Source organism: Apus apus, chromosome 7 (assembly GCF_020740795.1).
Source record: "Apus apus isolate bApuApu2 chromosome 7, bApuApu2.pri.cur, whole genome shotgun sequence".
NCBI classification, from domain to species: Eukaryota; Metazoa; Chordata; class Aves; order Apodiformes; family Apodidae; genus Apus; species Apus apus.
In genome coordinates, this window is record NC_067288.1 from 28,559,465 (window position 1) to 28,586,546 (window position 27,082).

Genomic DNA, 27,082 nt, shown 5'->3' on the forward strand with positions numbered 1-27,082 from the left:
CAATGCGCTCCAGAAGTGCCAGGAGGCGCGGGTGTAATGTTTCTTTTTTTTTTTTCTTTAATTTTAAGCTTTTCACTTTTAAAGAGTGATTTTATTAGTAAGGAGGGGGTGGGGGTGTTGTGCGACATGTAGATGGATTGATGTGCGGCTATTTATTTAAAAAAAATAATATTATTTTGAGTGGAATAAGCACCCCTGACCATCGAGCCCTTGATTTAAAATGACAAGTGCCAAAGGGGATGGGGAAAGTTGTGAACGCAGCGTCGCTCCCCCCGCCTCCCCTTCCCCCCCCACCAGTTCCCGGCCAAAGGGCCGAGCGGAGCCGCAGCCGTGGGGAAAAGCAAAGCAAAAAAACCCCAACAAACCAAAACAAAACCAAACCAAAAACGCAAAAAAAAAAAAACCCAAACCACCCAACCCCAAAACCACAACAGAACACACAGAGAAACCCCAAAAAGAAGCAAACTTTGAGCCCACCACCGCTCGCCGCTCCGCGGCTGCCCGCGCTGCGGGGCGGCGGGGCGGAGGGAGGCGGCGGCGCCGCAGCCCCCTCCCCGCCCCTCCCCGCCCCCGCGGGCGGGCGGGCGGGCAGGCGCGGAGCGGAGCGCGGAGCGGGCGGGCGCGGCGCAGAGCGGGCGCGGCGCGGAGGGGCCGCGGAGCGGCGGCGGACGGGGGCGCGCAGCGGTGCGCTATGCCTTTAACGGCGCGCAGGGCAGGCATGCCGAGCGCGTAGTGCGGGAAAGTCGAGGCGGGGTTAAAGTTCAGCTCATGGAGCGGCTCCGCGCTGGCTGCAGTTTGGCAGAGTTGGAAATGTGAAAGCAAGAAGCAGGCTCGGGGCTCCCCCTCCTCTCCTCTCCTCTCTCTCTCTCTCTCTTTTTTTCCCCTCCTCTCTCTCCCTCTCTCCCCCTCTCTCTCTCTCTCTCTCTCCCTCTCTCCCCGCACACGCACACCTCCAAACCGCAGCCCCCCGCAGCAGTCATGTATTCTCCGCTCTGTCTCACCCAGGTAAGCGCAGCCGGGGCGCGATGGGGCCGGCGCTGCGGGGGGTGCCGGTGCCTGCGCGCCGGGGAAGGGGCACCCGCGCAGCTCGCCGAAACTAACTTTGTTGCCTTTTCGCTTTGCATCCCCCCCCACCCCCCTTCCCGCACGGCCATTTGTGTCGGCACATGGCTAATGGCGCCTACTTATTAATGGTTTAATTAATAAGGGGGGGGGAACGACACTGGCGCGGTGCTGCGGGACGCCCCGCACGGCCCCGCCGTGCTTGGTCATCCGCGATCGATGCCGCCGCCGCCCGCGCCCCGCTCCGCGGCTCCGCTCCGCGCCCCCGGACTCCGCTCCTCAGCCCCGGGCACGTCTCGGCCCGCACCCCCCGGGCTCCCAGCTTGGGGTTACGCGGTGTGTGGCGGGGGGGACGCAGGCGGGATCGTCTCCGCGCTCTCTTCCCCCTCCTTCCTCATCAAGCGCGGAGACGAAGCGTGCCCCGCACCTGGGTTACGCTCCCGCGGTGCAGCCGCCCCCTGTTCGGAGTACCCCCCGCACCCACGGAGGTCGCCCCAGCCGGGGAGCGGATTGGGGAGGAGCTGGGGGGGGACACCCGCGAACTTGTCCCGCGTGTGTCACCCCCTCCCTCCCGCCACCCCCCGCCCGCGGATCGGGCCCCCAGCGGCACTCGGCGCAACTTCGCGGTGGGACGGGGCTGCGCGGGGGCGGGAAGGGTGGAGGGGGGGGATCGCCCTGCGGTGCCCCCAAGTTGCGCGGCCGCGGAGCACCGCCCGCTCCCCCCTTCTTCCCCCCCCCCCCCGCCTTTTCCCCGCATGCTTCTGCAGGACGCTAAATTACACACCTTCAATTAGCAGGATATAATGGTTTAACGAGGAAATGCTTTGTGGTGGACTCAAACCCCAGATTATTTCCTCCTGCAGGAGATTTTGACTACATTATTCTTATTAATTTAATTTGAATATTTTTTTTCTCCCGGTGAGAAAGCCTCTCCAGGCTCTTTCCGTCGAGAAAAAAAAAAAGCGAGGAAATGCAGCGAGAGGGGCAGCAGCCTGGAAAGCTGCAAAAGTTTCGTCCCCTTCTCTCGCCGTGTTCCCCCCCCGCCCCTTTCCCCAGCCTCCCCCAAATTTCTGGGTGTCTGCTGAGGAGAAGCCAGGCCGGGCAAGGGCACGAAACTCCAGCGGGCTTAAAAAACCCATCCACTTGATTAAAGGCAGGAGGGAAACGCTAGTGGAGGGAGTTTGCAGAGGACAGGGGATGCCAACTCGGTTATTCTGCCCGGCTGAAGTTTGTGCCTCGAATTCAACTTGTGAAAAATACCTGTTTTTTGTCAGCTGTGCTCCTGCAGGAGGGACAGCAGTAACGCTCCTTGCAGGGCCAGCGACAAACCGCATCGCTTTGCATCTGCACGTGGAGCTCCTTGGGCTTGGTAGGCCCGGTTTCCACGTTAAAGAGAGAAAATAAATCCATGGGCCGGTTGCTCCCTGTCCTGGTGTCCATGACCCCCCCTGCTCCCCCCCACCTCCCCCCCTCCTTTTTTTTTTTTTAAATTAAAAAAAAAAAAGCCAGGCACTGTGCTTTTGCTCAGTTGTGAAAACCTCGTATTCTTGTTGCATGTTTGGAAAAGTAATACAAGGATTAGAGGCCTCCTGACAAACTCTTCCCTCCGAAGGATCAATTAGGTGATTCTGTCATTTTCCATAGAAAAAGGGAGCGAGCCCATAGCAATTACAAGCAATTTTCTATTTTTCACTTCAGGAGCTTTTTTTGATACGATCTTTGGGACAGAGATTTTTTTATTATTATTATTTTATTTTTATTTTTTTTTATCTCTGAGTTTTGGTTCAGATTTAAAGGGAAGCTTTCAAAAGTGGGTTAGAAAAGGAAAACAAACAAAAATCCTAGTTATGAGCATATTTATCCAAGCACTAGAACTGAAATGGCACGAGCATTTTGTATCATCTGTCAGGAAAAATCTAAACATCGTTCCATTTACATATGTGCTGAAGATCTAGGAAATAGTTGGGGAACATATGCACATCTCCTAATAGATTTACAAGCAAATGGATTGTAAAAATATTAACAAGGGTGGCTGTAGCTGGCTTAAATTCAACAGGATCAGCAGAAATATATTGTTTCAAAAGACTCCTTTGCAGTGTTACATGATTGCGGGCGCCTTTGGGCTGGGTTTTGGGGCTCTTTTGTCGTACGTTGGTGGTTTGTTTTGTTGTGTTGTGGGTTTGGTTTTTTTTTTTTCACCTTTCTCAAGACCAGAGAAGAATTTCAGTTTAAGCCATACAAAACTGTGTGGCCCAAATTTTAGGTGCTGCTTAGAAACAGGCTGTTCTCGGATGAGCTGTATCCTCAAACTTTGGAGAGTAGTGCAATGAAAAAAAAAAAAACAACAACCAACTTTTTATTCTCGTTCTCCCAGCTTTCTGGTGCCTTTTATTTTTAGGTGGCCCATCAAACACTGAGGGGGGCAAGCAAATGTCTTTATCAAATGTTTGGGAAGCTTCCCTTCAAGCTAACTTGGGGAAAGGCAAAGATCATCTCCTTTTCCATCAGCTACTACAAATCTTGATATTTTCAAGCGAGGCTGCAGACAGGTCTGCACATCTGGTAGCACACTTGCATTGACACCTTTCCAAAACTTTTTAATTTTTTTTGGTGGGGGACTATAATAACCCTGTAACAAATGATCGTGCCATGCAGAAACTGCTCCCTGCCCCCCCCATCGCCGCTTCCAGCCCAATTTTGTTTGATCAATCCCGAGTGCTTTTATTTCCACTTTGACTTTGCTAATACCTCTCTGCCGAGATTGAAGCAGTGTGATTTGACGGAGCAGCATGTTTACCAAGACAGTTTGAAAGTTGCTCTGTTTATGAGTCATTAACCTTTTCTCCTCATACACCAGTTTAAAAAGACACATTGGAGTCTAATGGGGACATGCACACCTCGCGCGCCGAGCAGCGGTGCTTTTTATTTACTTCAGCTGTGCACCCTGACTTTACGCCAAAAAGCACCTTTATTTTATTTTATTTTTTTTTCCTTCCCCTTGAAGTCTTCTAAAGTAGTTCTGGTTTCAGGGGGGGAGGTTTTGGGGGTGTTGTTTTTACCTCCCCTTTCAGGTTCACATCGTAGAAATCAGCTTTAGCGCAGGTTAAAGCCACTCTCTCTTGGACAGTATCCAGCGTCGAGCCAAAAAAGTCCCGAGCACATGAGATCAGGCAGGACAAAGCGCTGCTTAAAGCAGAAAAGTTGCAATATTTCAGGATGTACCAAGACGTGTAGAGAAGCGAGGAGCTGGGAGCACTGCCCTGGCTGGCCGTGGGGCTGGCGAGCCCTGGCTCTGTGCACCTTCGCAGAGAAACTTCCACTTGACAAAAGGGCCTTTTTGCCTTCGCTCTCCCTGTGTGGGGAAGGACAGGAGGGATCAGAAGGGAGGGTTTGTTATTTTTAATAACTTGCAGGGATCTGTAGGTTTTGGTTTTTTTTTAATTATTATTTTTTTTTCTCCCCCCCCCCCCCCAAGAGCTGCTTCTGGTGGGTGAGAGTAGCTCCATGTGCTGGGATTGTGCCTCCTTGCACTTTTTGAATCTGCCGACTGCAAACTCGCAGCAATCCTTTTTCTGAAAAAACTTTGTTGAAATTTGAAACTATGATTTTTTTTTTTTTTGGGGGGGAGCAAAAAAAAAAAAGAGGAATGTCCTAATCATTGGAGTGATTTATTTTATTTTACCTGCTTATATTTTAATAATTGTTGATAGTACTTGCGATTACTGCCGCGCTTCTGTGCTATAATGAAATATATTGTGCTGGTTTTGGTGCTTTTTAGTAATCTGTGTGTAAAATAAAAAACAAATGCTGTGGTATTACCTATAGATGTAAGTATTTACAATTCAGGGGCCACTCAGAGTAAGTGCAATGGAAGCTTTTGGGAAGTCAGCAGAAGGTCTTGAATTACGACAGGATTTTGCTGATAGATATTTCACCTATTGATTTCTCAGTTTTTCCACATTTTTGAAAAGAAAATACAACTTAAGGTGTTGAAAGGATGTAAGATGTCAGTTTTAATAACAATATTTGTATGACCTGAAATAATTTGGGTAGGAAACATACTCCATGGGATAATTTAAAAAAAAAAAAAAAAGTTAGTTAATCTGAAAAATCCCCAATGTTGCCTTGCAAGGGTAGGCAGCGGGTGGCTTTTACCATGCTGTGGGAAATGTTGCACAGATTACTTCATTATTTCCCCCCACCCCACCCCTGGAGGGCCCAATCCTGAGAGAAGGAGGAACTCGGTCCCTGGCAGCAAGGACGTCCCCAGCGCACTGGGCTGGATCAGGCCCCCACGGGCTATATAGGTTTTTATGTGCAGCTTGGAGTTTGGTCATTCATTTGTTGAGAGAAAAGCATGAAGCGTGGCCCAAATATATTATATTTTGATCTCTCTGACTTATTTATGTACTACTTTTTGAAAATATATATTTATTTTATTTAATTATTATTTTTTTAAAATTTTTTTTTACAAAATTGAGGGATGTTTCTTGTGGGTTTTTAATTGTCAGCATAATTTTAATCGTGATTATTTTTGTGGCAAGGCAGAGGGGTGATCTTTAACTCGTCATCCCACGAAGCGAGCAGTGTCTCCGGATGGCCAAACTAACTTTCCAAGTAGGGCATTTCTTTGAAAATAGCTGAAAATATGACACGATGGATAAATTTAAAAATAAATAATTTGCTGCTTATCTGCGCAAGTTATGCTGAGTTTTTTTCTTACCACATTTTTCAATTTTCCCTGTTTCTTTTTATTTTCTAGAAAGGTTCAGAGTTTGGTTTGTCCTGTTATGCCTCAATAGCAGATTTTTTTTTTTTTTATGAAATAAAAGCTAAACTTAATAAATAAATAAAATTTGAGCCTAGGTTTTTCTAGGATTTTAGTGTAGGTTATTGTTGTGCACTCAGGAAAAATCGGCCACTTTACTTTCTGCTCTCTTCACTGCTTCGGAACCTGCGAGAAAACCATCTTTCATTGTATTTGTATACGCAGGCTTTATTGGCATTTTACTATACTGCCTGCTACTATTTCCAAATATATCTTGGGGAAAGTTTTACTATACTTTAGGCTTCCCCATACAAACATAGATTGGCATCCAAATGTTTAGGATTTGCCAAATTGGCGGGCAAACGCTGGCGACGCCGCAAGCCGCGGGGTCAGGGAGAGAGCAAAGGGAGATACCCGGCTCTACGAGTGGACTTGCAGAGGGGTTTTTTGCTTTTAACTCCTTCTGCCTTTTTTTATGTGTTTTATTTTGAAAAGAGATTTAAGGATTGGGGAAAGGGCGCTGTCCTTGCACCGTATCCGACTGTGAAGTCGGACCCTGTTTTTGGAGGGAGTGGAGGTTTTGGGGTCGGTCTGAGGTGAAGCGGGGATGCAGCAGGGCTGGGGCCTGTCAGTGGGGGTTATGAGTCCTGCATCCTGTAAAACATAGAATCACCCTCCTAATCCTCAAGCCTTGGTACCTCACACAAAAGCCCGGTTTCTGAAGGGTTTTTGTTGATGGTTTTGGTGACATAGACCCTTCTCTGTAACTTTTTCAGGATGAATTTCATCCCTTCATCGAAGCACTTCTGCCTCACGTCCGAGCGTTTGCGTACACGTGGTTCAACCTGCAAGCCCGAAAAAGAAAATACTTCAAAAAACATGAAAAACGCATGTCAAAAGAGGAAGAGAGAGCCGTGAAGGACGAACTGCTAAGTGAAAAACCCGAGGTAAAGCAAAAATGGGCATCCAGACTTCTGGCAAAGCTCCGGAAAGATATCAGGCCTGAATTTCGGGAGGATTTTGTTCTCACAGTCACAGGAAAAAAGCCTCCGTGTTGCGTTCTTTCCAATCCAGACCAGAAGGGCAAGATGAGAAGAATTGACTGCCTTCGCCAGGCAGATAAGGTCTGGAGGTTGGACCTTGTTATGGTGATTTTATTTAAAGGTATTCCGCTCGAAAGTACTGATGGCGAGCGCCTTGTAAAGTCCCCACAGTGCTCTAACCCCGGGCTGTGCGTACAGCCCCACCATATAGGAGTTTCTGTTAAGGAACTCGATTTATATTTGGCATACTTTGTGCACGCAGCAGGTAAGTGCCTTTTTATATATCACATTCTACAACGTTTTTGGTTTATGTCTGTGCTGGGTGCGGTACCGCGGTGGCAGCGGCTGCATGAGCTGGGGAGGGAGTGGGGGATGCCTGTGATTGCCCTCTCAGGGTAGCAAGGGGAGTGCCAAAACAGCCCCCCTTTTTTCTTTCTCTTTTTTTTTTCTTTTTTTTTTTTTTATTTGGGTTTTTAAAGTGCACCCGTGTAAGAGCGGCTCTTGTTTTCCTGGGGTTAACAGCGTTTTTTGGGCATTCTTCACAGGTGTTATCCTAAATGTTGTCCTAGGAGGGATTGCAGCCAGACATGGCTTCCTTGATCCTGATTTTTGGGGGAAAGCAGATACATTTTAATTCAAAAAAATTAAAAATAATTTTAAAAGTTTGTATGTGTTGTGCACAAAGTAGTCTGAGAAGGCCAGAGATCCCCAAGGCCCATGGGTCTGGGTCCCACAGGGGTGGGAGTGTAAGTCCTGTAGGATTTGGCTCAGAGGGAAAGGAGAAGACAGTTTCTCGATAGCGAACCCAGCCATCAGGTCTGAGTGGCCACGAAACAAGCCTCTGAAAAATCCTGTGGGGAAAACAAGGCTTTAAAGCCCCCCAAATATCGTAGTTTATACACCCATGAGCTGAGCAAGTCTTGAAACAAATTCCTGGTTGGATAATACTGTGCTTATGGGGGGACCCTGAGATGCTTTTGCATGTAATGAAAATAAAAACCTGGGGATCTCTGACTCCAGCACAAAGTACATCCTGCCCACAGAGTGACTCGATGGGCTCAGAGGATGGGTAGTATGTTGACTGGATAAAATAATATGCTGTTGTAGTTCTCCTGAGTGGTTGTATTGCAGAAGAATGTGCGTGCATTAAGGGCTGGGCCCCTGTTTTTGCGTATGGGATGCATAGGTCCCCCTGGGTTCCAGCCTGACTTGCAAGCTGGGGGGCTGGACAGGCTGGGAAAAAAAAGAGGGGCAGAAGCAAGAGGAATCAGTTTAGTAGAAACCAATTCTATATAAATATATATTGGTAAAGAAAACTGAGCAACTTAGAGCCGCGGGAGCCTACATTCCCAATGCCACCTTCTGTTGAAGGAGCTCACAGAAAGTTTTGGCTACCCCAAAGTTTTTCTTCTCTGAGTGCCTGCAGAGGTTGTTGCAATAGGGTACAATTTACGGGTACAATCCCTGTTTGGAATTAACTTCTGAGTAGTCTCACAGCGTTTCCTGCAGTTAAACTGCAAAATTCACTTTGCGCTTCGGTGCGATGTGGTAAATCCCGTTGTGTGTTTCTGGCAAAGGGGAGGTAGGCAAATATTGTGGAAAATTATTTACTTACTCTGTGATTTATTATGGGACAGGGTGAAGGAAGGATTACCAATTAATGGTTAATCAAAGGGAGACTGGGGCTGGGGCAGCCCCGCTCCATCACTGGCCCTGAGGAGACCAGGGACTCGCATCCCTTTTGCCTGCCTCAGTTTCTGTCCCCGCACAACGAAGTGGGATGATGGTCTTAAAGTGCTTTGAGAGGTACGACTGAAAACCACTATGTCCTGCTGTACAGCACACAGGGTTTTATTATTTAGACTTTTATGTTGTGCTGTACTGGTAAATACTGGTCTGTGTTGTGTTTCCGAAGTGAAAAGCAGCCTTCTGCAGAGTGCTGAAGTTGTTAATAGAAACGAAGGATCTTGTTTTAGCCTGCATGTAGGGTCCTAAAAATGTAGGATGGGGAGAAAAGGACCAAACCCAGGGGTGTAAGTACTTCGGAGAGCTTGAAGGGCTCCTCTCCCTGTTACAACAGTCAGGCAATAGACATTATGAAAGTTCAGTATTGTGATTAAGGATATACCATCTTATCAGCAGGCTGTTGGCAAACAGTAGCCTTGATAGCGAGCTCTTATTTATTTCTGCCTTCATCCTCAATGGGCAGCAATAGCACTAATTGTCCTTCGGACTGGATGTTTGCTGTGGAACCTCGGCGTGCAGCTTAGGCTCGATTTTTTTTGGGGTGGGATTGGCGGTTTTTGTGTCAGCAGCAAGGCTCTGGTGGAGCCCGCACCGCTTCATGTTTGCGGCCGTTGTTTGCTGCTTGCGCGCATCGCATTGTGCTCGTAACGCAGGAGTCTTCCTGGCTCAACCTCACCAGGGAGGGGGGCAAAATGATTTTTAGGACACACCACACACAGCATGGTCGCCATCTATATCACTTCACAGCAGTGTAATGAAAGCCTTGCATATAGGCCACCTTTTTTTTTTTTCTTTTTTTTCCTCCCCTTTTTTCCCTGTTTTTTCCCCCCTCTGATGTATCCCAGCAGTCTTTGTTACACCTGAACATTGGCCAAGTTGACAGCCATTGGTTCCTGCAGACCCGCAGTAATGGCAGCTTGTACCGGGTGCGCAACAGGAAAATTACAAAAGAAAAAAAATAAATTATTAAGGGTCCTTTGTCTCAAACTCCATCAGACCTCACTCCCCAAATGTATGGCCCGCTTATTTAGAAGGAGGAAGTCACCAGCCCAAACGTTAGGTAGGCTGGTCAACTTATATATAGTGGATTTGACAAGCATCTGCTATAGTACAGAAGATTTGTAAACACTAAACAATGTTTTTACCTCCTTAAAAGTTTTGAGAAGTTGCCAGTATTGGCAGGAGGCACAGACTCTGAAACGTGCTTGATGATACGTGCCAAAACCATTGTGACCTTTTCACCCATAGTGCTCGCTTCTCTTTTTCTTGGTTTTTGTTTTCCACTCTTCTTCATCTTTTTTTTGGGGGGAGTATTCTCTTCTACGATGCTCTTATTTGAGATGACTTCAGCAGCGAGATGTCCCTTTCCTTCTAAACATGTCCAATAATTACTGCTTTGAATCCACTCTTTTTCTTCAGTAGGCACTATCATCTGTAAGGGAACACATGTGCGCAGATTTAAATAGTGCTTCTTACAAAGCTACTGAAATCAATTATTCTCTTTAAGAACTGGCTAGAAAGAGAAAGCAAAAATATGCAAATAGGCAAACTGCATGTCATTTTTTTGTTAAAAAAATAAAAATAAAAAAGGAAAGATCGGTGTTTTGTGAATTAGAGGTTGACCAGAAAGTGTATTGAAATCTAGAGTATTGCTCTCAGTTTGCAGTTTCTAATCTGCTTAACTAAAAGCAGGCAGCATTTTCATACCCTGAACTTGGGTTTGCTTTTTAGTTTTCACTTTTTTTCTGTGCTTGTATCGGATGACAAGTTGGAAACCATTGTGGCAAACCGTTTTCTTTGTGGGAGTCAAACAGTAAAGCTAATTTATGACCGGTCCTTTACCAGATGATCTGTATCAGAATCTACAATATACTAGGCACGTGGCAAGGTCACAATTTAAGTTGTTAAGGTCACAACCTTAGCCACCAGGCATTTGACCTTTTAGATAAAGTTAACCTTTGTTCATTAGTAGGCACTCAACCGAGAACTTTCTGGAGTTTTTTACTGCTTTGGAGTTCCTTCTACTAATGTGATCAGATTGGGGAGTAGATTCACGGTAGAAGTAGTTAGATTTTGTGAGAGGTCACAGTTTTTAGAGACTTTTCCAGTGGACAAAGCTGGATGGCAGGCCAGTAGGCGATGCTGCAATGCCCGGTTTATTTTTTTGGGCTGCCATCATTACGCGCTTCGGGCGAGAATTAAGCTAGCGAGGTATTTGTGGCAGAGAAAATCTTTTAATCTTTCTGAAGGACATTTTAAAAATCCCAATTTTCAGAAAAATCTGTGGATAGGTTTTTATGTACGTGAGCTCATTTTTCTGTTCACGTTTAGAGTAGAAGCCAGCGAAGATGCAGGAAGTCAGCCTGATTTGTGTGGCTGTGAAGATATACTTTAGCATCTAAATATGCTCTGTTGCTAATTGCCTGGACAACAGTAAATAGCTCATGACCTTGAACTTTAAGCAGACCCATTCTACGTTCCCATCAGCTGATTTAAAATATTTCTACTTGGATCGCTGCGAAGAGGCATTGATGGGAATAACCCAAAGACTTGTTAATGTTGAAAATTGACTTCCAGGTAGCCAGAGTACCCATGGAGGTATCGGGGAGCCTGAAAGGTACATGAGGCTCTGTGCCGTAATCCTTTAGTACAATTGATATTGATTTTTGCTGCATTAATCCTGTTAATAGCCACAGTCAGTTGGGTGTGTTGCAGGGATGTGAGAGGTGTCCTGACAATCCTGTACATCACCAACAGAGCTGTCGCAGCATCTCCAGCTCCTGAGGGCTGCTGTGCAAAAGTGGAGCTTTCAATGGTGGAAACTATTGCCGGCTCATATAGGAACCTGCACCATATTGTTTACTTAATTACGCCATAGAGAAGGCTCATTTTTAATTATTTAGCTGAGTTTCTCCCTTTGCTGTGATGCTGCATTTATTATTTAATTTAAAATGAAAAGGGCTGCGCTCCTGTTAGTTTCTGATGCATTTTACTTTTGTTTTGGCTACGTTATTGTCATTCCATCGTACAGTAATCCAGATAGCCATGATATGCAGATTGGCCAGATGGTCATGTTAACAGATTGAGAACCCACTTCCCACTGCTAAAGAGCAGGTGTAAGATCAGTGGGCTTTTTTTTTTTTTTTTTCTTCCCCCTCCTTTCCTCCCAAGTTTCAACCAAAATGCTCTTTAGACAGCTCATAATGGTAGTTAAGAAGGGGCACATTTCAAATGGTATTTGTTCTGTGGTGATAACATGTAATATATATGTCAGTTTTACACATATCTGAAGACTTTTAAAGCATCCATGACATTTCCTCCGTATATAAAGTTTTTGAAAACCTACTTCCAGCCCTTGGCTGTTCTGGAAAAACAGTCCTTCAAGTTTTGTTTGTGATGGTAATAGTCTCTATGCATGTCTACAGACAGATTACATTTACTCTTACCAAAAAATACTCATCCAGCTTTGCAGCACATATCTCCCACGCTTTCCTGATACAAGGTTCCCTGCACGTGCCCAGGAGAACCTGAACACTTCAGGGTTCAGCTGAGATTGTAACGTTCGGGGGCTCATAGGGTTGTTATTGTTTGGTTTGGTTTTTTTTCTCCTCCATTATTTTTTACCACTGTCAGACAGTTACAGTTTTAAAGAAAAACATCAGGGCATTTTGCAGTATTTCTGCCCTCAAGGAATACCAGAAGGCAGATTTTGCATTGCTTTAGCCTTACAGAAGATGCCTGTAAAAAGTCAGTGGTGGGAGTGTGGATCTGTATCTCAGTCAGGAGAAGTGGGGAGAGGACAGCTATGGGTCCTCAACACCCCGAATTTGATGCACCCACCTCTCATGGATGCACACAGAGCGCAGCGACGTGCGACCTGCGTGCCACGGGGAGAGATCTTCATCTCTTGCTGCTCTCTGCTTTGGGGCTGGGCAGTCACGAGCAGGGCAGTAGCTGACAGAAGCAGGATTTAGGTGGGACAACTGCTCTCCCCGTGCCGTGGTAACTGAGCCGGTGAGTATCCGTGATAATTCAGATACTAACTGGTGCGGCACTTGGGACGGTCTGCTCTATCACGAACCCCTGGCAGGGGTTCAGTCATGTGGTTTAGCTTTCCCCTTTCTCCAACAACAACAACAACAAATAAACATGGGATAAAGGCGTATTTTGTATGCCTGGGATGTTTTCCAGGTGATGGGTTCGGCCAGTATAAGGGCGCATTATTTCCATACCTCTTAGAGGTGCAGAAGCAGGAGAAGTCTTTGAATGGTAAGAAAGTTGCCCAATGCTGCTGGCTTGTCTACAAGCAACTGCACTTTTATATTTCCCTTCTTTTCCACCCAATGATGAATAGCATTAATTTAGATCTATTTAAGGCGAGTGTGGGAGAAACCACAATCTTTGTTGTGGTCACTGCTGTACACAGCGGGGCTGAATGTTTCTCTTGGTTGAGGCCTCAAAGCTGAATCTGGAGAACCCAAAACATCGTGTCAGCTTTTCAAACCCGTCAAAGAGACAGTAGAATCCTAATTGTTCATAAAACCCACTATTTATTATTACAATTATGTATTTTTTCCCTATTCAGATGTAAAGGAAAGGGCATCCCTGGCTTTCCGTGCCTGGAGCTTCTTCACAGCTCCTCCTCCCCTCGATGCTTCAGATCCAGGCACTGACCCAGGCTTTCACAACCAGCAAACAAACCCCAGCCTGCTGCTCCCTAAACCCTCAACCCTTCCCCAGAACCTTGCACTTCACCACACACCCCCTGAAGTTGGACCCTTTGAGGTTTGGGCACTGTCCCCAGCAGGGTCACTTTTGGGGCATCCTCATTGGGAGCCATGGATCCGGCTCTGCCCCTGCTCCCTTCCCTGCAGGCAAAGGCTGGAGCTGCTGATTAAATTACAGGCTGTAAATTCAGGGCAAATTATTTTAGCCTCCTAACAGCAGTCGACCCTGAAGGTTTCCTCATGACAGTGAGGGTTTTCGGTAGATAAGAGTTGTTGTTGGACTAAAATTCATTTTAGTCACTTTGTTTTTTCCATTCTTGTGATGCTCTTCATTCATTTCATCTGTGGTGTTTGTTAATTATCACCTGCATTATGGTGGCCACCAAAAGGCCCAGCTGGGACCAGCGGGGCAGGTTTACCCCAACAACTTTGGGGGAGTTGCAGCATTTTATGTTCAGTTGCAAGGGCAGCACCCTGGCTGATCCCCTTGTCACAGTGTAATTAATTTTGAAGAGCTAACAGTGTATTTATGTATTTTTCTAAAGTGTTTCTCGCTAGTGTGGCTCCATGTCCCCACCCAGGGGATGGATGTGGGCACACAAGCTCAGCCCCACACATGGCATCACCATGGCTCGGCGTGCCGCAGGAGGACGTGGCCCCATCATTTTGGGCAGATTTGGGCTGGATTTGCAGCCGCTGTCTGTGAAACACACGAGGGCCTCCATTTTGTGTGCCAGGCTCTTGCGTGCGAGCACAAAATGGAGAGCTGCGCTCTTGAGTTTTGCCGATCGCGCAGGCTGTGGGCACACGTTGCCTGTGGTCCCTGCACCATCATGGTGCATGCAGACCCACGGCGAGGCCCGGGAGGGGGTATCCTGAGCTTACACATCCATCATGTTCCTCCTAAGGGTGTCTCGATCTCTTCTTCAGGCCCTTAATATACACCCTTCTGGTCCAAGTGTTATCCCGGTGTCACAATGAGCTGGCACGTTGGCTCTCAGTCCAGTGTGAAGAGCCCTGGGGACTCATTCCTCCTTCCCCGTGGGTTTCGGCACACATCAGTGCCATTAAATAAAATGCAAGATAAAATAAAAATGGGTTTAATGATGCACAGTTCTGAAAGTTTCCTGGACTTTATTGTTCATAACTTGGACTTGAGTTGGGTTATTTACACATAAAGATTAAAAAGCTGCAAACAACTGTGTGATTTTTAGGGGCTGAAAGCAATTAGCCTATGTGGCTAGGAGGATACACTGCATGTCTGTGTCCCTTTAAAATATAAATCACAGTTATTTAATTATGTTTTGAGAGGGCAGATTTAAGGATATACTGCAAAATGCATTACCTATTATACCAACACGATAATCTTATTAACCTTGCTTTCTACTTTTTAATTTTATTGTGCACCCTGTACAACTCTTATGATATCAAAAATAATTACTCGGAGAATACATGATGTCAGAGGTCTGATATGACATTTATCTTCACAAGTGAGGAGATGGCTACCTTGTGCATTGCATAGCAGCACGGGAGGCATCAGGCAGGTCCACACTGGGGAAAGGAATACAAGATAGGTGCCATCAGATGCTTTTTAACATATAGAAGGTGGTGGTTGCAGATTTGTTTTGTAGCTGAGGGCTGGCTTGACCAAACTTGATGAAATTCAGCATCCCCAGGCCTCCCACAGTAAAACAGCTGAATGTTTTACTTGCACGTGCCATACAGCTCCCATAGGTGAGCCAGTATTTCAGGGTGCATCCAGCCGCAATCCCAGTTGGATCTCCCATTCTCCATCCCATCCCTCCTCAGGCCAACACCTCTCTCTTTTTTTTTTTTTTTTTTAATGCCATCTCTCCTAATGTTTGACGTGTTGATATTTCCCCTTTTATTTTGCAAGGGAATGGGTGAGGGGAATGGGTGAGGGTAATGGGTAAGGGGAAACAAATGCCATAATAATATCCCTTTTCAGAAGAATATAGTTTAATTTTGTGTGTGCGTGCAGCAGCTGCCATTGGCAAGCTGTCGTCTTTGTTGCCATGGGCTTTTTTTTTTTTTTGCATGTGTGCCAGAACATGATTGGATGTTTCAGCATGTTCATGTTTTGGGGTGAGATACATCTTTAGTGAAGCACAAAATTACCCTGGGGTTGGTGGGTGTCCAAGGCAGGGTAATGGGGCCAGGTGAGCTGGTTGTGCTGGAGAGGGTGGTGCCAGCATGGTGCTTGGTGGTTGGTTCGTTGATGAGATGAAAGTCACTGGTGCTCTGGATTTTTCAATGATGTAATATGGTCATTTAAAAACATCCCAGGAGGATGGACCACTGAGGTCTCCTCCAGCAGAGCACCCATGGGGCACAGCAGGAAGCCCCTGGTGCTATCTGGGGAGGACCAATCAGTGGGTTTCTCCTGCCCATCTCAACTCGCCTGGTGCACACACTCCATGGGAGGTCATGTCTATCCTCAGCTCTTGCTGATGCCCATAGGGAGCTGGATGATGGCACTGTTAGTTTGTGCTGCCTGAGACCCCAGCCAGTGATACCCGGGCAGGGCTTGTGATGCATGTGGGAATGGAGCACATCTTCCATGTAATGTAAAATTAACATGGCATTGCCCACAAGAACTGCAGGTGACGGCAGCTTCTCCCAACTGGCCACTGTGGCACCTAGCCCTGGCCACAGAGGTATAGCTAGTGTTTCTCCTGCTCCTGTTCCATCCATTTGTCATATTCACAATATTCTTATAGAATCAGTGACTAAAAAAGGTCTAAACCTGCTCTGCACTGTCCTGTGTGTCACACATTTATCTTCTTGTCCCAGTCACTGTTGCCCCACAATAAGTACCTTTTGGACTCAATGATCTTAAAAGTCTCTCTCAACCGAAGTAATTCAAAGTAACACACGACGGGAGAGAAGGAACGCTCTTCAGAAACTCAGTGTGATGCTGTGGGGGTCATCACTAGGTGCAGAATTTGCAGACTCAGACTAAATATTTCATAGGGAGGGATCTCCATACATGGCTCTTAGGCTTGGACTGGTCCTTAACCAGGCAAGGGGAAATTTGCAGGGCAAGCGCCGGCACCGTGCATACTCCGCTGAAGGCTTCAGGAAAAAGAAAGGACAAAGAACTAAATGCAAAGTGTTGACAGCCCCATTCATGTTGTATTTTTCAACGTTTACAGATTTAGTTCGGTGTATGAGGTGTAGATACTCACTACATTGTGAGCATTGTGTCTGGTTTAATTCCTATTTTTGTGTTTAAAGCTACTTGGAGCATTACAAAATACCTCATAGCACACTGAAAGAACAAGGATCGAGCCCTGGAAAGGTATCAAAGACAAGTTAGATAATTGCTACATTTCCTGTAAAGGTGAACACTTACTGGACATTTTAATGCAGAAATACATGGTAAATCAGATTTCATCCTACGGGTTTTCGCTGGAAATTTTGTCCTTTTTACCCAATATGGTTTTAATTTGATACGGAAAAAAATTGCTAAACCCCTGAATGATGCTGGAGACAGGGTAAACTTTAAATAAGTTTTGAGTTGGGTTTTTTTGGCTTTTCTTTTAAGGTAAAGTAGTTTCAAGTAACTCAGAAGAAAGAATTCTTTGTATCAGGATGTTTTTCTAAATCCCAACTATTGTTGGGATCTCTTTTCAGGAGGACAGCCGCTGCAATGCTTGCATTGTTTGATGGTGAGGACTTTTCCTGATGTGGTGAGGACTTCATTAAAAATAGCCAACAAACCTACGTACAGTTGTTTCTGTGTTAAAAAGTAAAAAGTAGGTGTTGCTCAGCCAGGAAGTAAATCCCAGATCATTTTGTTTGAAAGCTTCACAACCAGCTTGCCTGGCTGTGGGAGGATCAGCCTCAATAGTGGCTGAACCCTTGCAAGTGTAAGTTGGATATTGCTGGAAAAGCTGGAAAAAAAACAGGGCAGTCAGGTAAAAAGAGGGATTTTTGTGGTCATGATTTTTTCAATTATTTTTATTTTTTCCTGTAGAGAAGGACATCAGCTTAATCAGCTTTGCTTTGGGTTCTTCTGAAGCAGGTGCAGTAGCAAACACCCAGCCAGGGCACTCAGTGCTGCCTGGGGATGCATGCTTGTGTCTCAGAAGTGCATCCTCAGACACATGCATGTGTTATGTAGGCAAAACAATATGCCCAGAGCCCACTTTAATCATGGACATTGTTTCTTTTTCTGGAGTAAAAATTGTGATGGGAATTGACAGAGCAGACCAGGTTTTTTCCACGTGCACTGTCTTTAGTAATCAACTTTTCTATAAAAAATGTTGTGTCTCAGCAGTGAGCAATCCCAGGGCATGAAGTTATTTTTCTGTGGGACAAGGATGGTACAAACAGGGTCCCTGTCCCATCATGGAGCTTGGTTATCTGCTGTGGCCCTGTACAATGTGGAGCCAAGGACTGTTTGTGTGCCACAGGGTCGGTTGTGCACCTCTCCCTGCAGCATGTGGAAGGATGCTGTGGGAATGACCCTGGAAAAAACAAGTATATAGGCTTTCATTCCTGAAAGTCTTGTTGGTAGGGAAGGTTTTCCATGTGATGGATTACTGAGAAAATCCCACTTTTCTCCCTGTTCTCAGCTGGATCTCTCCCCATTGTTGCCCTTTGCAGGCAGCTCCGTTTGCCCAGGGCTTGAGGCTGAGTGATCCTCAGCTTCTTGGTGCCTTCACCCTCACTATGGGACAGAGCTCATGTGGTCCAGCCTGGCTTGGGGTCCCATCAATGCCAGGATGGGCATAGGGGTGGCACGATACAAAGTCAGGACACATGGGGCCTTTGGAAAAACTTTGCAAAGAAAACAGGATCTTTATGGCCAGGTGTTTCTGAAATACAGGGATGCAGCATTTTTGAGTTGATAAATGTGCTTTGAAAGCCTCAAAAAACTTTCTCTGATTGCAGAACCAGTATCTAATATTAATAATATTTCCTCAAGAAAAGGGATGAAGGATTTCTCAGTCAGTCTTGCTCATGTATGTTGTTTTTTGAACAAGCTTCATCTACTTCAGCAACTTCTCTGGGGAACTTCCCAGCTCTGCACCAGGCCTGCTGGTGCAGCTCAAGGACGGGTCAGTGGCTGGGAAGGCAGTGACCATTTTAATTGCCTTCCCACACCAATTGCTGAGATGACCTGTTTGTTTCGATTATATATATTTTTCATATTAAAAAAAAAAGGAAGAAAAAAAAGAAAACAAAGGAAGTACAGTGCTGTGCACAGAACAGTTATTAAAAACAGTTGGGAAGCATATAAAAGGTACTGTTTGTGTGAGAAACGGGACAGCTGTGATGGTCTATTGGGAAAGTGTGTACAGATGGTGGTAGGGAGGGGAATGATGACTACATGGCTGATAAATGAAATACAAAAAGCATTAAATTGGTGATCTTTTTAAAGAGTACAGTTTTGGTTAGCATTTTTAGGTGCATCATTAGGGCTCTTTGTCTGCCTCTTATTTAGCCAGGAAGTGTGACTGTCTTCACACATTCGTGGCTCTGATTTTGTTTACAAATACGGAGTCTGTTTAATAAATCACATACCATGCCATTATTAAAGAAGATAATTAAGTGCACGGTTTTCCCTACATTGGGAATGGCACGGGATCATCCTAAAGAACTGACAATACCACAAATGCAGTTGGTCTTGAATTAGTTACGGTAACATGTGAGATTTCCTGGAGCCTAAACACGTTTCTTTGTTTTGCAAGAAGTGGGACTGGCGACAGGAGCTGGGCTTGGGGACAGAGGCTTCATCATTTCAAAACCATGGAAGGCAAATCCTTGGAATTTTGCCTTTATTTTAAATGAGTTTATGGTCCCAAAGGTGATGGCATCTAGTGACTGGTGCCTGGCTGCAGTTTCTGGGTGTCTTGGGGCTTCTCTGACCCCACCAGAGCATTTTTCAGAGGAAGCAATGAAGGAAAGACTGAGGGAGAGCTGGAGATAATTTTTTTCCCTGTAGCCATAGGACAGGAATCTTCCCATTCTTAAGCTTCATCACATCCCTTATCTTGGAGCTCATTTATCGGGGGCTAATGGAAATTAAGGCAAAACCAGTGCATTTCTGCACACTGCCATAAAGTAGAGATGGTCACTCAAATGCTGCAAAACTCAGCACTCAGAGTTTTGAAACAAATAGGCAAATGACTCTCCATCCTCCCGGCTTTTCATCCAGTTTCCAGCTGAAATGATTCCTGGTTTCCCTTTGCTTTCCCTCTCACCCACCCATTGCTTCGTGTTCCTGCTCATTGTTTCTGATGTGCCATCAGTAAATGAAAGCATTTTCCTTAATAATAAATAGCCTTTGGTAATGCCACGCTTTTCCATGAACCAGCCTAGTGTCCGGCCACCCCACCAGCCCCAGCCATGTCATTGTCCCTCCTTTGGGGGGGACAGACCACCAGCAACCTCAGCACCCCCTTTCAGGGGTGGCTTCAGGTGCTACAAAAAGGGAGTTCAGCAAACTTCTGTAAGAAGAACCGGCCCAGAGGGGATTTTTCAGGAGCCCTGTTGGTTGCAGATTTATTGATGCTCAGAATTTTGTTGACTTAAAAACTTTCCAAAAGTTTAACATGCCACTTTGGGGATTATTTGCTCTCCTGATACAGTATCACAAACTCTTCTTGTCACCAGACTTGATGAACGGCATGTTTCACTGTGGCATTTTTGGGGCCCAAGTAAATTTTCTTCTGCGTTTTCTTGAAATGTAGAAAAAGGAGAAGGATTTTTGAAAAGGTGTAATTGAAGAAGTGTATGACAACTTTATAGATTGCTTGGGACTTCAGTGCAACAATTGTACAAAGTAAGTTTAGGTTGCAATTTTTTTTTTTTTTACGGATGTGATGTATTGAAAAGAGAGAAAGAGACAGCACGAGGATGGGGAGTCCACCTCAACAAATTTGTTCTGAATTTCAATTATTAAATACCATTAAAACATATTTAATGTAGTAACACTGTACGTTTTCTTGGCTGATCAGATGTTGAGTCATTTGTGGGTTTTTCTAAACCTTGTCTGTAAATGTGTGTCACCTCTTGCAGAGAAAATGGTTCATTTCATTTGCAGGTTGTGGTTAACAGGCAATTTAGCAATACCTGGGTATGTATGAAATGCCTCAATTTGAAGATAAATCCTTCTAAGAAATGTTTTGGGTTTTTTTTTATCAGTATAAATGTGTGCTCTCCTATAGTTCCGCTAAGTAGACAACCCCAAGAGATTTTCTAAGAGCTGCCCTGGAGGATAACCCAGGGGCAGCAGAAACAGGCAGCTCTTTGAGATGCTGCTGTGGTACCTCTGGGTGATACCGTCCAGCTTCAGTCCTGGCCTTGCAAACGGCCACCAACAACACATCAGCTGGAGACACAAACAAGGATACATTTTAGAAATGGGGAGATCTTCCTATTCCTTTTCCACAGTGCACAAGGCATCCTCTTACCAGCCCCAGTGACAGGAAGCCAGATTTCTCTGCTGGCTTGCACAAAAGTGGTTTTACCCACTGTCCCTGAGAGCAGAATTAGCCTCTGAGTTGCTGGGGCTGGGTCCATGGATCTCCTCCAGAGCCACAGCGGGTGCAGCGTCCACCCCCTGCTATTCAGCCTCTATTTCGGTCTCTCCTTTGGGATGTGGTGCCATCTGTGAGGGAGGGGTCAGCAACAAAATATAGGGGGTCTCTGGTTACTGCCCTGAGCTTTGAAAGAAAAGGTTAATTCTTTCTGAAGCAGTGGTTTGTGTCTTCGATTAGTTACTAATTTTATTTACATTTGCAAAAATAATCCTCTGATGGTTGCAGTTGACAGGAGAGCCCATCCGTGTTGTATGGCTGTGATTCACAATTTGTGTTTCCAAACTTCTATATTAAATGTTGGGGGATTTTTTGTTGTAGGGGACTTGGTTCTGTCCAGAACAGAGGACCCTCAGCTTCATTTGAGATTGGGTATTGCCCAGCCCCTCAGTCAAAGCCCCATCCCCAGCAGGGGCTGGGCAGAGCAGTGCTGCTCCCACCAGCAGACGACAGGAAGGCAACTATTAAAAGTGGAAAGCTATTAAGCAGTCAGATTTTTTATTATGCTTTAGTGTTTTGTTTAAGTCTGTTCTTAATTGGTTGATTAATGTAAGCAAAGTCCTTTTCTCCCCCCACCATCTCTACAGATGGCAAATGGTAGGTCCCAACTGTCATTGTGCGCAAAAAAGGTTATGGTTCAAAGTCAAAGATACAGAGATACCACTATAATCAATCATAGGAACTTGTCTCGCTGTGCCCGGCCAGGCAAAAGTTAGGCTTGGTAGTAATATTCCCTCCAAACCCATCCGGAAGAATTTCTCTGCACTTTATTTCAGGGGGGGATGAGCTGCTGCAAAGTTCTCTCTGCTGGATCTGGGGCGTTCCAATAAATCCAGACAGAGCCACGAGCGGCCGCGGCGCTGGTTAGTGTGGCCGGGGCTTTTCTTCTCCTCGGCATCGTTCTCCTGGCAGGGTCTGTATGAAAACAGGAGGTTCAGCCTGTGAACCTCGCTGCTAAAAAAAATTGCCCAGAAGAAACAGGAGCATTGTGTCTGCTTTAGAAAAATCTCTTCAAATACAGATCTTTTAAACTTTTTTTTTTTTTTTTTTTTTAATCTAGGAGGATGATTTATTAAGGCTAACTTCCTTCTCAGGATGAAGCATAGAATTATGTTTCTGGTATTGATCCATAAAGAGGATTTGCATTTTATTCATACTATAAAAGTGCTTTTAATGGAGACATCGCGGTAATTGAATTTATACTGTGTGTAACTATCGAAGTATCTTTTTAATTATTTTATGTTATGTAATACAATAACTAAATCTAAAGCCTGTGAAAGGGGATGGCTGTACTCTGTCCTTAGGAGTAACATATATAGCTTTTAATATTCTAACGGTGGAATGCAGTTAAGGACATTCTTTATTTGAGAGGAAAAAAAAAAAAGAGGGGAGGGAGAGAGAGGAGAAAGATTTCATTACATTCAGCACAGTATGAGACTAAGTCAAAGTAGTTTTGCTAATTAAATTCAATTGCTATCCATTAGACCAATGGAATGAGATGAATCTACCATATAGCTGACACAGCACAGGTATGCAATTTGGCTAAATGGCCATTTCTGAGCTGCAGCACGCCTTCCGCCGCCCGCTCCCTCTTCCAGGCTCACAATTCCTGAGTGGAGAGAACTTGAGCAGCCTCCTCTTGGGGAACCTGGACATGGATTTGGGTAGGCAGGATCACCAGGGCACAAGCTGCTTATCAACTCAAAATGCACTGGAGTGAGCTTGTAAAGTCCGAAGGCAATGGGGAGAATGGTGGAAGCTTTTTTTGAATTTTTTATTTATTTTTTTTTTTCTGGGTTTCTTCATGGCTATTTTTCTTTCTCTGCCCATCAGGCTGCCTGCAACGGTCTCCTCATGTCACAGACAGCATGAGAGTGAGTCTGAGTTACCAAAATGGCTTAAAATGCAGTGAGCAGGGTGCATTTGCTGGCTTTTTGGCATAACGTACTACTTGTGGGAAGATTTTAGATGTCAGACAGAGAAGTCTCCTAGCCTGGTGGAATGACAAGAATACCTCTCAAGCATTGGCGGAGGCAAAATTTTGACAGCCAGCAAGCCTGCGATGCTGCTGAGCGCACAGATTTACACTTCCTGCCAAGATTAAAATGGGCTAAACCCAAAAAGGGTATCGGGGATTGTCACTGTAAGAAGAAATAACACCTTAGTGTAATGCACGGAGGCAAGGGCTGCCATCGGCCTCCAAATGCTTTTATTTCCTGGGATCTCAGAAGCTCGTACTTAATGGTCAGTGTTGTCGAGTCAGGACAGGAAAATAAAAAATAAACTTACAAGGCAGCCAGGATGAAAAATTTTGCACCTCCCCTGCTTTGATGCTGGAGCTCAAGTTCCAGTTTTGCCTTTCAGAGCAAATCTCGTCAAAGTCTGGGGAGTTTGGTGTGAAGGAAGCCCCTGAACTTCACTGTCTGCTTCTGATTAAACGCTGCAGTGTGTTTTCCTTCAAGCTATACTTAGTGAAAGGAAAAAAAAAACCAACACCAAGTTGGGCTGAAAAAAGGCCCGGCAGAAACTGGTCATTTAAGCCTCGCTTTGCTATATGGTAGCCTTAAATTTCCTTCCGAGTGCAAATGGTGATGCTTTTTATGATCAATCTTTGGGGTCAGGGTATTTGCTCAATAGAATCCAGACAAATACATGTGAAGAAAAGCATCCTGCTTTAAAAGAAGGAAACAATTAAACCTCCTACTTTGTTATTTACAGTAACTACCTTTTTTAACAATTGTAGAAGTTCGAATGAAAGTAGCAGTGTAAAGAGGGAAATGTGGGAACTTTCATTTGTCGAGACTTTGCATTTCTTCTGCTTTATAGCCATCAGAAAAAGAGATTGTTGTGCATTCTATTAAATACTGCCAGTATGATTAATTTAAAGGGTTACATTTTATTGAACCCTGGTGTAGATGTTCTTTGTCAACTCACATTCACTGCTAGTTAGAGTGTGTGTCGCATTTATCAAAACTTTCTGGAGCCCCTCTCACCTCATTAGCATGTGAATCTCTATTGAGCAGTTAATGTCCGTTACAGCGAGAGTGCTCAATTCTTGTTTTCAATAAGCCAGTTGTAAAATGTCAGACTGTCACTTACAATATAAAAAAGCAAAAATGATGGTATTTGTAAAAATGTTATCACCTCATAAAAACAAATTGTAAAGACATGAAAGTGATCTTGGTATGCTTTGCTTTCAGAAGTGAGTTAGTACAGCTGCTTTAAATACCAGTTGTCTGGATTCCCACACTTTCCTACCAATGGAGAGGTTTACACAAGCATAATTTAAGTTACAATTACCCTAATTAACATCTCATTTGCATAAATTGTTGAAGTCAAAACAACAAAGAATTGCTTAAGAAGCTTAACCCTATTTGTCCAAAATAAAGAGATGAGTTTTCACTTTGCAATCAAAATTGGCAGGTTCATTATGTCGGAGCTAGAATACAAACTGAAGTTATACTATTAATTAATACTTTATATTTTTGTGGTCAGGCTGTGCTTCTCCTATTTACAAGGTGCTATATTTCAAAACATCCTGCTCTTGCCATCGGAGGTGCAGAGCTGTCAGGTGGGGAGTCCATGGAGTATTTCTGGGATTGGTAAAACCCACCTTTGTGCCTCTCATCCCTCTCCTTTGCACACACTGGCAAACCTTGGCTTATTCTGCTCCATCTGGGATGGGGCCTGGCGAGTGAGATTGCATCCAATATGGGCTGAAAGTTCTCATCCAGGGAGGAAGGGCTTGTAAAATGGTGTGAAGAGGCCAAATGACAGCAGTGACGATAGTGATGACGGGCAGAGAGACCCCTTGTCCTTCCATGGCAGAGCTGGCAGGTCCACCTGAGTTCTCCAAGAGTTTCCAAACTTTCTGAGGCCACTCCAAATTTTAACCCTTATCTCAGATTGCAGAAACAGAGAAAAAGAACTGTGAAATAAAGTATTGATATTATATTTTTTTTAGTAAAACATAGTTAGTCTTCCAGTTACAGCTTTGGGGTGTTGGTTTAGTGGAGCTTCAGTGCTTGTGGGAGTGCACGTGCAATTGTGCACCCTGATCCGTCACCTGTGAACATCTGACTCCTGGTCACTGCTGCAAAGAGGATTGTCAGGGCTTAGGTCAAAGCTGCTGAAGGCAAGGGGAGTTTTTCCCGTGGACACTTACTGCCCTGGGTAGATTAAAACTGTTCCACCGGTCAGTCCTGTGTTTCTGTACCTGTTAACTGTTTGCCACAAACTATGTCACTGATGTGCCTTTGCTGCTCTGTGTACCCAAAGCAATGCACAGCTAATTGATATGGGTGGTACAGGTAGCAATGCTGGGGGTTTTTAGCAGGGATGGAAGGAGGCACAGCGTCTTGATTGGCTCTCAGGTGCCAGGGCTAGTGAAAGTGTTCCCAGTCGCCAGGGCCATATTTTTCTTTCCTGGATTATCTTGTTGCAGCTGCATTAGTGAAGTCAGAGTAAATGTACGTTAGTGTAGTGAAACTCTTCCCTGATCCCTGTGATCTCACATCTCCTCCCACCAGTGCCCTCAGGTTGAGGATTATCCGCCAGCGCCTGCAAGTAGGTGCCGAGCGATTGAACCGCGCTGGACTGAATCGGGACGGGGGTTGAGCTTGGTTTTAACCTGGGGTTGAGCCTGCACTGAACAGCTTTGCAAAGTGAAGATCACAGTGAACTTTTAATCGTAAACCAGCTGAACCAAAGATGAATCTTGCCTCCCAGTTTTGCATCTTCTTTTTTTAAAGGTTGCATTATAATGGAGTGGTTGACTTTCGCGCTGTGCTCTGTTTCATGAGCGGGTGATTACAGCGTATATGGTGCTTACGCTCTGAACGTGAATGAATCTGCCAGTTCTACTACAGTTACTCTTTATAAAATAACAAGGCTTACCAGGTGGCAAGAATTGCATAATTGAATTGGACTGAATCCTGGTTTTCCCAACCCAGAGCAGTTACACTTGGAAGTAAATTACAATTAAAAGAGACAGAATGTTTCCATTGTATTAAGAATCCTTAATAGCAAACTTTTCATCCATAAGGCTCTGTTCTCTTCGTGAAGCGTGAGAGAAATTGCTCGATGTGTCTAACTACCATTAACACTAATGGGAGCAACGTACATAAATCCCCACACGGCGATGGCAGAGCAGACCCCAGATGCCTTTAAAGAGGAAAGTGCTTGTAGGGGATGAATAGAGGCACACGAGTCTGTTGGTCTCTGTAACATCTGCTCTGGAAACGTGTAAGGGCTCAATATGAGGTGTGGGTTTTTGGAAAGTCTTTGTGAGTTTTATGAAGAGTTGCGTTGTGAGACCAGCCCTCTGCTCCTTTGGCTGGGCTCTTCCTCCAGGGCACTGGAGATCCCTAAGGCAGATAGGAAGATGCCACGGACAGATTTGGATGCCACTAAAACCACTATTCATTTTAGTCCTTCAGACAGTTAAAAAAAAAACACAAAACCAAAACAACCCTGCTCCGTTTGCCGAGTACCCAGGCTCCTCAAGTTGAGCTCACCACTTCCTACCCTTCAGAGCTGGGGAATTTTGAGAACATCTGTGTCCCAATATGATGAGAAGATGGATAGTCCACTTCCTTCCCTCTTTTCCAGAAGACCTTTGGGTTTCCCTGCCTCTTCATTTTCTCATTCCCTTTCTCCCTGGATGCCTGTCAACAGCAATCCTCATCCAGCTGTGGAGGTCAGGCAGCACAAGGAGCAATTCCTTGAGCTATCCTTAAGGGCAGGGACTAGCCCTACCATCTCTGCCATGCCCCAGCCATTTGGCATGGAGTAATCACCTCGGGTTGCTCCAGGGGAGGTTTAGATTGAATGTAAGGAGAAACTTCTTCTGAAATTTCTGAAAACCCTTCTGGAAAGGTTATCAGGCATTGGAACAGGCTGTCGAGGGCAATGGTGGAGTCACCATCCCTGGAGGTATTTCAGAGTCGTACAGGTGTAGCTCTTAGGAATATGGTTTAGTTAAAGACTTCTCAGTGTTAGGTTAACAGTTGGACTTGGTTATCTTTAAGGTGTTTTCCATCCAAGGTGATTCTGTGATTCACTCAAAGAGGAGGTGATGCAGATAGAAAATCTCATTTTTATTCCAAACCCGGTTCTTCATGAACTTCCCAGTCTGCTCTTCTTGATGGTGATACGATGCACTGT

The 27,082-nt window shown here is 45.1% G+C and overlaps 1 protein-coding gene across 15 annotated transcripts in view; it reads left to right on the forward strand.

Moving 5' to 3' along the window:
• Positions 1–613: 613 nt before the first annotated feature.
• NFIA (nuclear factor I A) overlaps positions 614–27,082 on the forward strand; it is a 249,013-nt gene continuing 222,544 nt past the window's right edge. For 6 of the 15 annotated variants that reach the window (XM_051625242.1, XM_051625248.1, XM_051625247.1 and 3 more), the window contains exons 1-2: positions 616–1,005; positions 6,607–7,138. In XM_051625242.1, the coding sequence (XP_051481202.1) occupies positions 979–1,005; positions 6,607–7,138 (559 nt within the window). In that variant the 5' untranslated portion in view covers positions 616–978. Of the gene's footprint in view, positions 1,006–6,606; positions 7,139–27,082 lie in introns of all 15 variants that reach the window. The other 9 variants (XM_051625239.1, XM_051625244.1, XM_051625250.1 and 6 more) reach the window with 4 other exon arrangements.